The sequence below is a fragment of the Mesoplodon mirus genome (genome assembly GCF_964341445.2).
Source record: "Mesoplodon mirus genome assembly, chromosome: 14".
Classification (NCBI taxonomy): domain Eukaryota; kingdom Metazoa; phylum Chordata; class Mammalia; order Artiodactyla; family Ziphiidae; genus Mesoplodon; species Mesoplodon mirus.
This window is the reverse complement of record NC_138990.1, coordinates 55,892,136-55,908,037: the sequence shown is the minus strand read 5'-3', so window position 1 is coordinate 55,908,037 and position 15,902 is coordinate 55,892,136. Positions and strand designations below refer to the sequence as shown.

At 36.3% G+C, this 15,902-nt stretch overlaps 1 protein-coding gene and 1 pseudogene across 3 annotated transcripts in view; one reads left to right on the top strand and one right to left on the bottom strand.

Annotated features, from left to right (window-relative positions):
• Nucleotides 1-4,879, bottom strand: part of LOC309815899 (ubiquitin-ribosomal protein eS31 fusion protein-like) — a 35,209-nt pseudogene extending 30,330 nt beyond the window's left edge. The window contains exon 1 of the transcript in view: nt 4,785-4,879. The product of the transcript in view is annotated as a ubiquitin-ribosomal protein eS31 fusion protein-like (transcript). The remainder of the gene's footprint in view (nt 1-4,784) is intronic.
• SOS1 (SOS Ras/Rac guanine nucleotide exchange factor 1) overlaps nt 1-15,902 on the top strand; it is a 140,632-nt gene that overhangs the window by 52,260 nt on the left and 72,470 nt on the right. For both annotated transcript variants that reach the window (XM_082642697.1, XM_082642696.1), the window contains exons 2-3: nt 5,353-5,478; nt 15,462-15,593. In XM_082642697.1, the coding sequence (XP_082498823.1) occupies nt 5,353-5,478; nt 15,462-15,593 (258 nt within the window). The remainder of the gene's footprint in view (nt 1-5,352; nt 5,479-15,461; nt 15,594-15,902) is intronic.

The following is a 15,902-nucleotide window of genomic DNA, read 5'->3' as shown; positions in this document are numbered from 1 at the left end:
CATTTGATCTATTAAATATCTTTGAGTACCATTTAGATGGAATGGAACACTTTAGGTGTAACACTATCTCATAGAAGCGTTTTTTTATCCTATCTGTATAAGGAAATGGAATGCTACATCTGTCTGCTCATTAAAGAAATCTCTTAACAGCATCTTCCTTGAAAGAATAAAGAGCGAAGTCTGTATTTCAGGAATTGGTGTTCTGCTTGTCTTTAAGCATTTACCATTGTACATATTTTTCAGTCAGAGATTTTGAAGTATTGTTTTTAGAGAATTAAAATAATTTATTAGTCTCTTGTATGAATAAACCTTATGATTCTGATTTGACAGATTTAAGATGTGATAAAGGTTAATCTCCAGAAATTTAGGTGAACAGTTGGCATCATGCATTATTTTCTATTTAAGCCTAATTCTTTGTTTGATTTATTTACCTGATAGGTTTTATTTGGCTATTAGTAACCATCAACGAATAAAACTGAATTTGAATTTCTAAAATTTCGTGTATCATACAAGGTGTCGAGCTTAACATTTTAACTATAAGTGATAAGCAGTATCACGGTTTTTGGTTTGTTTTTTTAAACCATAGCATTTCACCACTGTATTTATATACAGTTCATTTGATTCTACATAATAAACATTGATTTTAGTTCTGACTGCCTTTATATATTGAATGGTTTCTGCCGTAAGGGTTTATTCTCCTGAAATCAACCAGACTTCTAGCATTACCACCACCCCTTTTCACTCTTAATTCTGAGGAAGAGATATTTTCTTCCTTTCACCCCTATAACACAGAGGCTTTGAGTATTCCCTGAATGTCAGGGGTTTAGAGTGAAAAGCAAAGAGAAAAAGATTCTGTAAGTAGATAAACAAGGCCTTGCGTAATGGGAGCATCAATAGAGGAAATAGACAAGGGAACATGTAATTATAACTCAGTAGGACAAACCCAATAACAAAAATGTGATACCTAGTACAAGGATTAGCACAGAGCGGAGTGTAAGACCCATAGAGCAGGGGCTGTTTTTTATTAATCTCTGTATATCCAGTATTTAATAGGTTCAATAAATCAGTTAAATGAATGAGATTAATTCTGCCTTAGAAAGAGACAACAAGCAAGAAAATCTACCCAAATGACACGAGATCTGGGGTTTGAAAGTCAGATAGGTAGGCGAAACGGTAAGAGAATGAATGATAGCCAGGGAGAACAGTGTGCGTGAAAACTGCATGCCATGTTTCACAAACTGAATAGTATGAATTGCTTCAGCATAAAGTGTAAATTGAAGAGCAGTTAAAGATGGAGCTATATTAGTGAAGAATTATACAGTTTCTATGGGTTTCTTTGAAAAACAACATTTAAAAAATATAATCTGATCAATTTACATTTTCTTGAACACTTTCTAAAATGTTTTGAGGTACCTAAACCACTTCCTCAAAAGGCTTGATTTTTTTTTTATATTTATTTATTTATTTATTTATTATTTTTTTTTTGCGATACACGGGCCTCTCACTGTTGTGGCCTCTCCCGTTGTGGAGCACAGGCTCCGGATGCGCAGGCTCAGCGGCCATGGCTCACGGGCCTAGCCGCTCCGCGGCATGTGGGATCCTCCCAGACCGGGGCATGAACCCGCGTCCCCTGCATCAGCAGGCGGACTCTCAACCACTGCGCCACCAGGGAAGCCCAAGGCTTGATATTTTTTAAAGTTAATTAGAATTATTGTTGATTAAATATTTTCATCCTTTTTTTATATATATAAATATCTTTATTTTTTGGCTATACTGGGTTTTCGTTGCTGGGCGTTGGCCTCCTCTAGTTGTGGTGAGCAGGGGCCACTCTTCGCTGCAGTGTGCAGGCTTCTCATTGTGGTGGCTTCTCTTGTGGTGGAGCACGGGCTCTAGGTGCACGAGCTTCAGTAGTTGTGGCACACAGGCTCAGTAGTTGTGGCTCGCCTGCTCTAGAGCGTAGACTCAGTAGTTGTGATGCATGGGCTTAATTGCTCCGCGGCATGTGGGATCTTCCCGGACCAGGGCTCCAACCCATGTCCCCTGCATTGGCAGGGAGATTCTTAACCACTGTGCCACCAGGGAAGTCCCTAAATATTTTCATCTTAATATTTATTATCTCTAGCAATTTAGCTTTATGTCAGATTTTTAGTATATTTACAATTTTATGTAATACATGGGATCGTTTGTGTAATCAGTGATCATTTTATCCATTTTGAATGATTTTACCTTTTCAGATGATAAGATTTATAGTGCTGCATTTACATTTATGACATGCTGATGTTTCTTAAAGTATGACCACATACTTCAATCCAAGCTTTAGGGACTTCCCTGGCGATCCAGTGGTTAAGACTCCACACTTCCACTGCAGGAGGTGTGGGCTCGATCCCTGGTTGGGGAACTAAGATCCCATATGCTGCGTGGTGCAGCCAAAAGAAAAAAATAGCCAAGTTTTATATAGAAGCCCACTATATAAATAGATACAATCCATGGACATTCTACTCCTTATGCTGATGGAGCTACTAGGACTCCTCCAAGTTGACAGGGGTTTAGTGGAAAGAGCTTTGGCCTAGATACCAGGAGGCCCAGGTTCAGCATTACTAGTTAGCTACAGGATTGTGGGTGTATCCTTTTTATTATCTACTAAATAAAGGGACTGAGTGAAATGACTTCTAAAGTCTCTTTTACTTATAAAAGTATGTTGTTTTATAAATCTGTAGCTATATTTTATGTGATGCTGGAGCCTTAAATAGGAATGTAACCCCAATTATAGCTACATTTTCCGGGACTACATCTTGGTGAAACCAGGGGCTGTCTGTACTGTTTTTCATTTGTGAGATATAGTTTCTCTTGTTCAACATTTATAATAAGTTCCTCCCCACTCCATGTATAGTTGAGATTTTGGTAGGATAGGTGGAGATATCTAGCAAGTAATTTGGTGTATGGGTCTAAAAGTCAGGAGAAAAGTCAGGACCACAGATAGATTTGGAGTCATCCATGCAGGTGATAAAAATATGGAAGTAAATGAGATTAGTTGGGAGAGAGAACAGAAGAAGGGAGCAGACAGACAAGGATGGACTCCACATTTGAGGGGTGAGGGAAGATATGGAACTCTATAAGGAAAAAATGGAAAAAGAAAAAAATAAGAGAAGCAGAATAGATTGTGTCACTGATAATAAGAAAAGAGAGTTTAAAAAAGTCGAGAGTGCTCCACCAAAAACAAACAAACAAACAAAAAAAAAACCACCATAAAGTGTTAAGATTCACTTTTCAAGGAAGATAAGTCAACCATGAAGGTAAAGGGTATCTAAGAAAACAGTTTAAGCCAATGAGGGCATGCAATTCAATGGATAAAAATAAAACTGTTGTCAAAAGTTCTAGGGGGTTTTTTGTTTCATTTTTAAAAGGTTTTTAAAAATTATGCTTAGTGTTGAAGAGGAATCTGTTTACAAGTTTCGCTGCCTACACAGATTAGTCAGAATGTGATGACCTGGTGAACAGAAAGCTGAGAAACATGAATTCTGGGTTCTAGTCCATACTCCATCCATTATTTTAACTGCACAACCATTCAGTCATCTAATAGGGTGAGAGATTTGTAAGCAGATCAGTTACAATCAGGTTGGTAATAGCTATACCAAAAATGACAAAAAGTACTTGGGCAGATGATTTAAGCCTTTTGGGGCTCAGTTTCTTCACCTGTAAAATAATAGTAAATTGTTTTAAACATCATAATTAATGTAGCACCCCTCACACAGTTCTGAATTGTCATGTTATTTGCCTCTAAAATACTTTTCTTTAAAAAGTATTATAAGTGCATATATATGTTCATATGCATGTCTATGTACTTTTAATATATATTTTAAAATTCATTATATGGTATACTTTATAATAAAATTTCTCCATACATTGAGGCTGTCAAACCCTCAGCTAATGAGGTGTATGTAGTAGGACAGACCATACTAAATGCTCTTGGCTAGTGAGTACTGTATACTTTCATCCAATGAGAGATCTGAGAGCTCTACTGTCCTTTAGAGAGTTGAGCATATTTTGAAACATGTATTGTTTGTCTCCTGAAACTGATTTTTCTGCCCCTTTTTAAAGTAGGGAACAGTTTTGACCCATAGTGAGTGACAAAGGGATGCAAGTAAAGACTATCATGCTGGTTATTAAAATGTAAATTTTACAAAAACTGGTGGCCTAAGATGCCTCCAAAGAAATGGTCGAGGAAAATGAAGGTAAAGATTATTGGGCATGGGCTTCCCTGGTGGTGCAGTGGTTGAAAGTCCACCTGCCGATGCAGGGGACATGGGTTCGTGCCCCGGTCCGGGAGGATCCCACATGCCGCGGAGCGGCTGGGCCTGTGAGCCATGGCCGCTGAGCCTGCATGTCCGGAGCCTGTGCTCCACAACGGGAGAGGCCACAGCAGTGAGAGGCCCACGTACCACAAAAAAAAAAAAAAAAAGATTATTGGGCATTTATGAATGAGTGGCCATCAAGTTATCTTCCTGAAGCATAGACAGTCTCACATTGTCAAAAGTGCCCATTTTGTGTCCTTTGATATAGGATGACTTTGTGTTCAACAGACATTTATCAAGCTTGTTTTATGTGCCATGTACAGCGCTAGATGCTGGAGTTACTTTGATGAGTAAGATATATCCCAGTTACTTTGGTGAATAAGATATATCCCTCTTGGATTTTATCATTGGGTAGGAAAGATAGAGTTAAACAAGGGACCCATAGGAGGTCAATTTTGCCCAAGCACTGTGTTCACTAAGTGTTCTAGTTACAACTGGTTCTTGGCAAAAACCATATAAACTGCATCTTTTATCCCCATCTCAGCCTCTCCCTCCCTCTCTATATTCCCACACTCCAGGATAACCATGGTTTAAGAAAAAAAAAATGGAAATTATACAATTAAGTATCTGAATCTCTAGAAACATGTTAATAAGCACGTAGGGTGCACGTGGCTGGGAAAAAGGTTAAGAATTCCAGACTTGGGTCATAACATTCAAATCTGTATTTGCAAGCTAGACCATGTTCTTGAATACAAACCCACACTTAAAAAAACAAACTTATGGGCTTCCCTGGTGGCGCAGTGGTTGAGAGTCCGCCTGCCGATGCAGGGGACACGGGTTCGTGCCCCGGTCCGGGAGGATCCCACATGCCGCGGAGCGGCTGGGCCTGTGAGCCATGGCCGCTGAGCCTGCACGTCCAGAGCCTGTGCTCCGCAACGGGAGAGGCCACAACAGTGAGAGGCCCGCGTACCGCAAAAAAAAAAAAAAAAAATTATTTGTTTCGTTTGTTTAATTAGATGAAACAAGCCTACGTTTTAATTACTTTGTTTTTTGTTTATAGGTTCAGGGGCAAGTTCATCCTACTCTTGAGTCTAGTGATGATGCTCTTCAGTATGTTGAAGAATTAATTTTGCAGTTATTAAATATGCTATGCCAGGCTCAGCCCCGAAGTGCTTCAGATGTAGAGGTATGATAAATTTTGCCTTGTATCTAATATGTGTGTTTATTGTAATGTCAGTGAAGGGGGAAAGAGTTTGCTTTTCAGTTCCACAAAATATATATATGTATTTTAAAAATAATGACTGGATTTATTTTAACTTTGTATTGAGTGTATGATAGCTTGTATATGTTTTTGCTGTCAAACTATTCCATTATTTGCTTTTAATCTAAAATGAACTTTTAGTGGCCTCTAAACACTGCTTCTTGATGCTAGAATGACAAATATACCTTTAAGAGTGGAATTTGTCAAGTGGTTTTATTTGTTTGTTTTTTAAAGCCAGCTGTCATTTCAAAAACATTTCAATTAATCCTTTGATCTTCAGTTGCTAGGTGTATTTTAGATAGCAGTGAACTACTTTCCACCAATTGGAAGGGAGGGAAACATCTAAAAATCTAGGAAGGAAGTTCTGTAATCTCCTACAAAGATGACATGGCTCCTCTTTTTTTAGGGCTTATAGTTTAGTGGAGATACAGGTAGGTATATGGGCGATAACATAATGTGATGTACTATGAGAAAAGGGTATGTGGGAAACGAAAAATGGGTAAACTAATAACACAGGCTTTGGGGCTTAAGGTTAGCTTCTCAGAACAAGAGCCATCTAAATGGAGTTCTTGAGGAGTCAAGATTGAGAGAAGAAAGGAGGTTTGAGTACCAACTGTAGAAAACGGGAGATAGAGCTGGAAATACAAAAGGAGTTTTCTGGCAATGATGAAGGATCATTTGACTTTAAACACCTTGAATGTATAGCATACAAATCTTTGCATTTCTGTGACATTTCTTTTGCAGTACTCGTTTGGGCACAAAAAAGATGGTTGAGTTGAATGGCATTTCACCATGGATATATAATGGCAGAACAGTAGGGCAAGGGAATTGTGGAAATTGGTAGTAGCAGTGCTTTACAGCCCTTTTCAGGACACACTAGAATGTAATCATGATTTTGCAGTACACAGTGACTGGGGAGGAGGTGTATCTCTGTCTACCCCAGGCCCTGCTCTGTTCCCCTGAGGGGTGAGGGATTGGTATATAGTTATATTCAATAGGAAGTTCAGCTGTGAAAAGAGCATCAGAGAATCAAATTGGATAAGGAAAAAAGTGAAATTTAAAAACAGCTGATATTTGAGTGCTTGCTATAGTATCATACACTTGTTTAGACACTTCCATGTTTATGTTTCATTTAAAGTTTTTAATAACCCCATGAAGATGTTGCTGTCTTTTCCTTTAATAAGGTATAAGGTCCAGAATATAAGGTCTTGTTCACTACCAAATCCCCAGCACCTAGAATATTGTCTGGCACTGAGAAGGTGCTCAGAAATTATATATTGAATGAATTAGTGTAGAAACTGAAGCACAGAGAGGTTAAATAAGTTGCCCATGGTTACAGCTAGTAAGTAGTGAAGCCAAGACTCTAACCCAGGAAGCCTAAGCTTTCTGGGCATAAATTCTACTAAACTATTCTGCCAGGTAGGAGAGGGGAAGGTAGATTGGCAAAACGTGGAGGGAACAGTATTGGATTTCCCAATAAGATCAGAGAGCTGATAACACTAGAATACCTGAGTGATAGAAACAGAAGAATAGATTGAGATCAGAGACAGAGTTGTTAGAATTTAGGATTTCTAAAGTAACATAGTTACAAAAGCAGGATGTGGCCATGTGGTGGTAGCTGGACTAGACATGAAAGTCCCTATAATGAAGTGTTCAAGGAGTTAAGAGGTCAAAATATTTTATGTGTCCTTAATTTAAACAACAAAGCCACACAGGATGATGGCAGGACTTTACATGGGAGTGGAAGAGTGATATTCCAGAATCAGCTTGAGGAGTGGAAAAGATGCTAAATCCACCTTCATGTGGGTTTTGGGACAAGGGCATTTCCTGCTCTAGAAGTCTTTAGGGGAGATCCAGGTTTCAATTGAGGCAAAGAAATACTAAGCAACACTAAGTTACAGAGGTTGTGGATGTAGAAAAGATTGTGTACTATGGAATAGTAATTCACTTTGATTTTTAAAGTAATTCAAAGTAGGTTTATACATTTTTATCCCATTTTTCCATTGAATTATAAGTAAAATACCTTTTATTCATAATTTCCTTTAGGCACTTATTAACATTGGGCTTTCAGAGTAGATCTTGAATAGAAATGGTTGCCTGACTCTTCTTGTTAACAACTCCATTTGATCTTTTGGACCCTGATTAGGTTCTCCCACAGTGTTCATAAAATGTAGCATCCAATCCTATATGTAGTGTATTAGAATGGGGTTACAGATCGTATCATCATTCTGATGTTAGTATATTCCAGGCATTTGCTAGTTTGAAAACACTACAAACCGAAATTCAGCTCTTTCCAAATAATGTTGTACTATACCTGTGTTTATCTAATTTTCTCCTTTTCATTAATATAAAAACTAACATAATTTTCCAGTATTGAAGGAGATCTCCATGAGTTCTCAAAAATTACTAATGAGTCTCTCAGTCTTCCACTTGCACAGATTTAATCATTATGTAGGTACTCACGATTCTAGATAATAAGGGATATTTCATGGCTTTTTAATACTCAGAAAACTTCTGAGATATTGAAGATATTTACCCTCTGCCCTGTTGTGCTATTTTTAAGCAAGTAACTTGGATGTTTAAAATAGATGTAGCCATGGGATATTCCAGTGAGCTGATGTCGTGGTTGGGAATGGACTTTTTGAAAGAGAATATATGACAGTAATAGAAGTAGCGATCAGTTGTGTAACAGGCTTTGTAATTTCAAAGTACTGTTATAGACATTTCTATGCCCTTCCAACAACCCTGTGGAGTATAGTTATTGTTCTCCTTGTTTTATATATTGGACAGTTAACCTGCAGAATGGTAGAACGGATTTTTTAAAAAGATGGAAATCTAGTTCTTTTCCAATCAATAGTCAAATACCCTTCTTTGTGTACCATTCCTGGAAAGGTATTTATTTAAGAATATGGAGATTGGAGGTATTTAGATGAATATAATAGTGTCTTCAGATTCTTTTATCAGGAAATAATTTTCTTTAATTTCTCTAATGCATTTATGGAGCTTTCTTTTAAAATAATAAGGGCCATGACTTTAGCAAGCCCTTCAAATAAATTTTGAGATAAGGGATGATTCATAAAAAAAATTAATTTGAAGGCCGTATAAAAAATGTGCTTTAAGAAATAGAGCAGTCTGATTTAGTGGAATATGTGAATTTTACTTCTGAAGAATACATTTTGATTACTTTAAAGTATAAGCATAATTCAAAGTAGGGTGGCAATTCTTGCTTAATATTCGGCCCCTAGGGGATTTGTTTCAATGAAAAAATAAAAGTGATTTTTAGTTGACCTATAGTTTTAGGAAAATGGATACTTCAGAAGTGCTTGAAAACTAATGGGTTACATACATATCTATAATCTTGCTTATGCTAATTTAAAAGTTTTGATAAATTGTGCTACAGATTATCACAGACTATGAACTATCGTAGTTCAAATGAATGGGATTTTGTTTTGTTGCTGTAGCTAATGTTCACTAATCCATGGCACCAATATTTGAATATCCACTATTTGTCAGGCAGTGTTCCAGATGAATAAGGTAGTATATATAAACTCCCTGGGAATGCAGAGAAGGGGTATATATTATTTGGTCCTGTCTTTTTAAAATAATGTTTTAGGGCCTCCCTGGTGGCGCAGTGGTTGAGAGTCCGCCTGCCGATGCAGGGGATACGGGTTCGTGCCCCGGTCTGGGAGGATCCCATATGCCGCGGAGCGGCTGGGCCCGTGAGCCATGGCCGCTGGGCCTGCGCATCCGGAGCCTGTGCTCCGCAACGGGAGAGGCCACAACAGTGAGAGGCCCGCATACCGCAAAAAGAAAAAAAAATAATAAAATAAAATAAAATAAAATAATGTTTTAAAAGATAGTGTATAAAAATTCCTCCAATCTGGTTTGCTCTCCCTCTCCTCATTTTGTATATTTAGTCATTTTAAAAGTAGAAGTAGGGCCTCCCTGGTGGCGCAGTGGTTGAGAGTCCGCCTGCCGATGCAGGGGATGCGGGTTCGTGCCCCGGTCTGGGGGGATCCCATATGCCGCGGAGCGGCTGGGCCCGTGAGCCATGGCCGCTGGGCCTGCGCGTCCGGAGCCTGTGCTCCGCAACGGGGGAGGCCACAACAGTGAGAGGCCCGCATACCGCAAAAAAAAAAAAAAAAGTAGAAGTAAAACCAGTAGTATTTTTTCTGATATATCCCTGATAAAGTATATTTTTATTTATTTATTTAAAATTTTTATTTTATTGAAGTATAATTGAGTTACAATATTATGTTAATTTCTGCTGTACAGCAGTGATTCAATCATACATATATTGTTTTTCATATTCTTTTCCATTATGGTTTATTATGGGATATTGAATATAATAGTTCCCTGTGCTGTACAGTAGGACCTTGTTGTTTATCCATAAGTATATTCTTTTTTTTTAATTAATTAATTAATTTTTGGCTGTGTTGGGTCTTCAGTGCTGCTGGTGGGCTTTCTCTAGTTGCGGCGAGCGGGGGCTACTCTTCCTTGCGGTGCGCGGGCTTGTCATTGTGGTGGCTTCCCTTGTTGCAGAGCACAGGCTCTAGGTGTGCAGGCTCAGTAGTTGTGTCACTCGGGCTCAGTAGTTGTGGCTCGTGGGTTTTAGAGCACAGGCTCAGTAGTTGTGGCACACGGGCTTAGTTGCTCTGTGGCATGTGTGATCTTCCCGGACCAGGGCTCGAACCCATGTCCCCTGCACTGGAAGGCAGATTCCTAATCACTGTGCCTCCAGGGAAGTCCCCCATAAGTATATTCTTTTAAATTTCTTAAGTCTTATTCTTTCGTAATTGTACTTGTTCTTTATTTCTCTCTGGTTGACTAGACTGATTTCCATTTGTAATATCTTTTTTTCCTGTTTCCCTTTCTTGCCTGTGTGTCCTGTATTTAACCAACTTTAATTTCTTAGGACACTGATACATTTTTCCTCTCATTTAACTCAGGCTTTCTTGGACTCTTTTTTTTTTATATATATATATATACTCTTTCAGATTCTTTTCCCTTATAGGTTATTGCATAATACTGAGTATAGTTCCCTGTGCTATACAGTAGATCCTTGTTGGTTATCTGTTTTTTTTTAACATCTTTATTAGAGTATAATTGCTTTACAATGGTGTGTTAGTTTCTGCTTTATAACAAAGTGAATCAGCTATATGTGTACATATATCCCCATAACCCTTCCCTCTTGCATCTTGGTTATCTGTTTTATACACAGTAGTGTGTATGTTAATCCCGGCCTATTAATTTATCCCCACTCTCACCCCCTTTCCTCTTTGGTAACCATAAGTTTGTTTTCTGTGTCTGTGAGTCTCTTTCTATTTTGGAAATAAGTTCATTTATGTCTTTTTTTCTTTCTTTTAGATCCCACATATAAGCGATATCATATAATTGTAATTGTCTTTCTCACTTAGTAGGATAATTTCTAGGTCCATCCATGTTGCTGCAAATGGAATAATTTCATTCTTTTTTATGGCTGAGTAATATTCCATTGTGTGTATATATATATATATATATATATATATATATATACACCACATCTTTATCCATTCATTTGTTGATGGACAATTAGGTAGATTCCATGTCTTGGCTATTGTAAATAGTGCTGCAGTGAACACTGGGGTGCATGTATCTTTTTGAATTAAGGTTTTCTCTGGATATATGCCCAGGAGAGAGATTGTAGGATCATATGGTAGCTCTATTTTTAGTTTTTTGAGGAACTTCCATACTGTTCTCCATAGTGGCTGCACCAATTTACATTCCCACGAACAGTGTAGGAAGGTTCCTTTTTTCCATACCTTCTCCAGCATTTATTATTTGTAGACTTTTTGATGATGGCCATTCTAACCGGTGTGAGGTGGTACCTCATTGTAGTTTTGATTTGCATTTCTCTAATAATTAGCGATGTTGAGCATCTTTTCATGTGCCTTTTGCCCATCTGTATGTCTTCTTTGGGATAATGTCTATTTAGGTCTTCTGCCCGTTTTTTGATTGGGTTGTTTGTTTTTTTGATATTGAGCTGTATGAGCTGTTTGTATATTTTGTAAATTAATCCCTTGTCAGTCTCATCATTTGCAAATGTTTTCTCTCCCATTCTGTACGTTGTCTTTTCATTTTGTTTATGGTTTCCTTTGCTATACAAAAGCTTTTTAAGTTTTATTAGGTCCCATTTGTTTATTTTTGTTTTTATTTCCATTACTCTAGGAGGGGGATCCAAAGCGATACTGCTGGAATTTATGTCAGAGAGTGTCTTGTCTACGTTTTCCTCTAGGAGTTTTATAGTATCCGGTCTTACATTTAGGTCTTTAATCCATTTTGAGTTGATTTTTGTGTATGGTGTTAGAAAACGTTCTAGTTTTATTCTTTTACATGTGCTGTCCAGTTTTCCCAGCGCCACTTATTGAAGAGACTGTCGTTTCTCCATTGTATATTTCTGCCTCCTTTGTCATAGATTAATTGACTATAGGTGAGTGGGTTTATTTCTGGGCTGTCTTGTTCCATTGATCTATATTTCTGTTTTTGTGCCTGTACCATACTGTTGTGATGAATGTAGCTTTGTAGTATACTCTGAAGTCAGGGAGCCTGATTCCTCCAGATGTGTTTTTCTTAAGATTGCTTTGGCTATTCAGGGTCTTTTGTGTTTCCATACAAATTAAAAAAAATTTTGTTATAGTGCTTTGAAAAATGCCATTGGTAATTTGATAGGGATTGCATTGAATCCTGTAGATTGCCTTGGGTAGTATGGTCATTTTGACAATATTGATTCATCCAGTCCAAGAACACAGTATATCTTTCCATCTGTTTGTGTCTTCTTTGATTTCTTTCATCAGTGTCTTATAATTTTTGAAGTACAGGTCTTTTGCCTCCTTAGGTAGGTTTATTCCTAGGTATTTTATTCTTTTTGATGTGATGGTAAATGGAATTGTTTCCTTAATTGCTCTTTCTGATCTTTCATTGTTAGTGTATAGAAATACAACAGATTTCTGCATATTAATTTTGCATCCTGCAACTTTCCTGAATTCATTGGTGAGCTCTAGTTGTTTTCTGTTAGTGTCTTTAAGATTTTATATGTAGAGTGTGATGTCATCTGCAAACAGTGACAGTTTTAGTTCCTTTATTCCAATTTGGATCCCTTTTATTTCTCTTTCCTTTTATCTTAGACTTTTTTCCCCATGAGCTGAATCCTTAATTTTGAAAGTTTGCTTTTCCTTTCCCATTCATTTTTTCTTTAACTTTCTTTCTTTTCCTTCACACCCTAAAGAATCTTTGTAATTTCTAATAAGTTTGCCATTCACATTTTGATTTCCCAAGTGATTTCACAATATTTTCTACCCTTCTAGACAGAAAAAAAAAAATTCTTCTACACATTCTAAGCCTTTATTACTATTAATAGCACTTCAAAAGTACCTCCAGGTCTGAATATTTACACTGAAGTGTAGGAATTTTTATAGATCCTAGAATGTTTCTATTGGAACTGATCATCAAGATTATCTATTTAGACACCTTTATTATGTAAAGGAAAAGACAAGGTTCTGCTAATAAGAGACAGAGCTGAATTGCAAACCTAGCCTCTCTATCTTTTATTTTTCCCAAAGCCACTAAATATCAATCAAGGTGGAGTTTCTCAATTTAAAACAAAACTATTAATCTTGAAAGTGGCATCTTGAAAGAGTATCTTGAAAGAGTAATAGACTTTATTTAATTCATGAATCTTTCATTGATCATTTCTTCTTGGGCTTCTTTACCTTAAATTATATAAGATAATTGTAAAAATAAATTTTATTTTGCTCTAAAATTGTAATTAAATTTGTCACTACAAGAGACAAAGTATTTCTTTCAGTCTGGCCTTTCCATATTCAAAGCATCTTTTTTGACCCTATTAATCTTTCCCATGACCTTTGGTATTACCTCATAAATAAACAGTCCAGGAATACACTAATAAGTAAGTTTAAAATGTTTTCTTCATCATTATTATTTTCCTTTTCTTGCCTTCTCTTTTAGCATTCCTGACTTTCCTTCCCCTTCTTTCTCAAAACAATAGATAAACTCAGAGAGTTAGGTTGATAAAATTGAGATGGGCAAGGATTGCTGTTCTGTTTTCTTTCTCTTCTACCTCAACCCCTGCCTACAGTTTGCCTTGTAATACTGCTGATGATTTTTCTTCAAAGATGTATGTTAAATGTATTTAGAATTATTAGATTGAGTTCAGCTTCTGTTCTGTTCTGCTGCTTTCTATCACCACTATTCAGCAGTGCTTTTTAGATTCTAGGTCATCACCCCTTATGCCCAACTAACATTTTGATAAGTGAATAGGAAAAATCAGTACATTGCCTGTAGTAAAAGGTCTTGTTTTATGAAACTTTGTTCCAGTGTACTATGTATATGATGTATAAGGATGTAATGTAAAATGTATTAAGAACTTACTATTTCTTACTATGCATTGAGGTCCCCCCCACCAAAAAAAATGTTAGTCAGCCATAGGGCTATACTATTATAAGGTTTTAATCATGGTTATACCTATTTATTCAGTTAACCATGGGTTAAACCCATCAGTATGAAATTTTTAATTGGGAATCATGGTAAAGTTAGTCCTAAATCTCTTGTCATTTTTGGATTATCAAGTCTATAGTATTGACTTGGAAAAAAGGAAAAGAATTCTTGTTTTGGACATTCTTTTCCACCCTTTTCCTCCTTCCTTTATTAGTCCTTTTTCACCTGCCGAACTCCCCCAGTATTTTGGACCTTTGTATTGCCTTTATTATATGAGGGTATAGTGTCCTAGCAAATAGCTTTTCAACTAGACATTTGAAAATGTTTGTAAACTCCATTTTTAACTACAATAATTTCTGTCATTAGATTTAAAATGATCACTTCTTATATTTAGAAGCTGACTTATCCTTGAACATAGATGAAGAGAAAATTTCTTAAATTTGAATGGGTTAAACTATTTTCAGTTTATAAATTTGTCATTAACATGTCCTGGAATCAATGTTTCCTTTCCCTCCACAGAATATCACATAGCAATCTCTTTTTCATTTTCCATCTTAATAGCAATAGGAGTGATGTTAAACAGTTTTTATATATTACTAACTAAATACGGAGCAATTTAAAATACATGTTAAAATTGTGTAATAGCGACCTCTGCTGGTTTTAATTATGGTATCCTGAAAGTGGATTTTAAAAACTTCAGAGCATGAAAGTACCTTTTGTTTGAAGTGAATTATATTAGTTTATTAAAGTCGGGAAATTCAGCTTTTACATTAACATGAGTTCTTTCACTTTCAGTGGAAATTCTAACTGGATAACTGCTGGATTAAAATGAAATATCTTGATAAAAATTAATAACCTGTGGAAGATTCAAACTCTAATGATAAGCTACAGTGGATTAAAGTGCTGTTGCTAATGTAAACCCTTGATTTCCATGATTTATAAATAGTTTTGAAGTCAAATACCTTTGCATGATGGATAAAGGAAAAAATTCTTAGACGTTTCAAGTAGAAAATGCTATTTTAGCTTGTAATTGGTGTTGAAAGAAAGGACAAATGAGAACTGGATTTAGATATTTTCTTTTTGAGCTTAGGTCTTGTTCCTTGAAATTTTATATAAGTAATGTTTTAAATAGCGTCTACTCATTCTTGTCATTAGCTTTATCACAGTGAAGTTGAAATTCAGAATGTGATTTTTCCCCTAGTTAATAGAAGGAACATTAAGTCTCTTAATTGCATAATTAAGAAACTAGTACATTGGCAGTTATGGTTTTCTCTTAGCTTAGGTATGTTTGTAGTATAAATTATACTACATGTGAAAGCCTGCTTTTGGTATTCTTTGATTTTAAAAGTAAATTGTAAGTGAAGAACACTATTTAATATATTTGTTGCTTAGTTGTTATTTTCCTATTTTTCAAGGAACGTGTTCAAAAAAGTTTCCCTCATCCAATTGATAAGTGGGCAATAGCTGATGCCCAGTCGGCTATTGAAAAGAGGAAGCGAAGAAACCCTTTATCTCTCCCAGTAGAAAAAATTCATCCTTTGTTAAAGGTAAAGCTGAAATACTGCCTTCTTGCCTTTTAAAAGCAAAATAAAACCCATGATTTTCAAACACAAAGAGTATGTTTTATGGATAATAGAGTCAATTGAAGAGTGACATTCTCTTGTTTTAATTTTTCCAGGAATTTATGTCATGGGGAGGGATGATATAATAGGAAACTATAAGTTGGACAACATAACTTAAAGTAATTTCATACCAACAGTAATAATCAAGCAAATTGAAAGCACTAAGAAAAGTTATAATTGTGGATTTTGTTCATCTCAGATGTTAATAGAACCTCAAAGAGAACTTGTAAAACT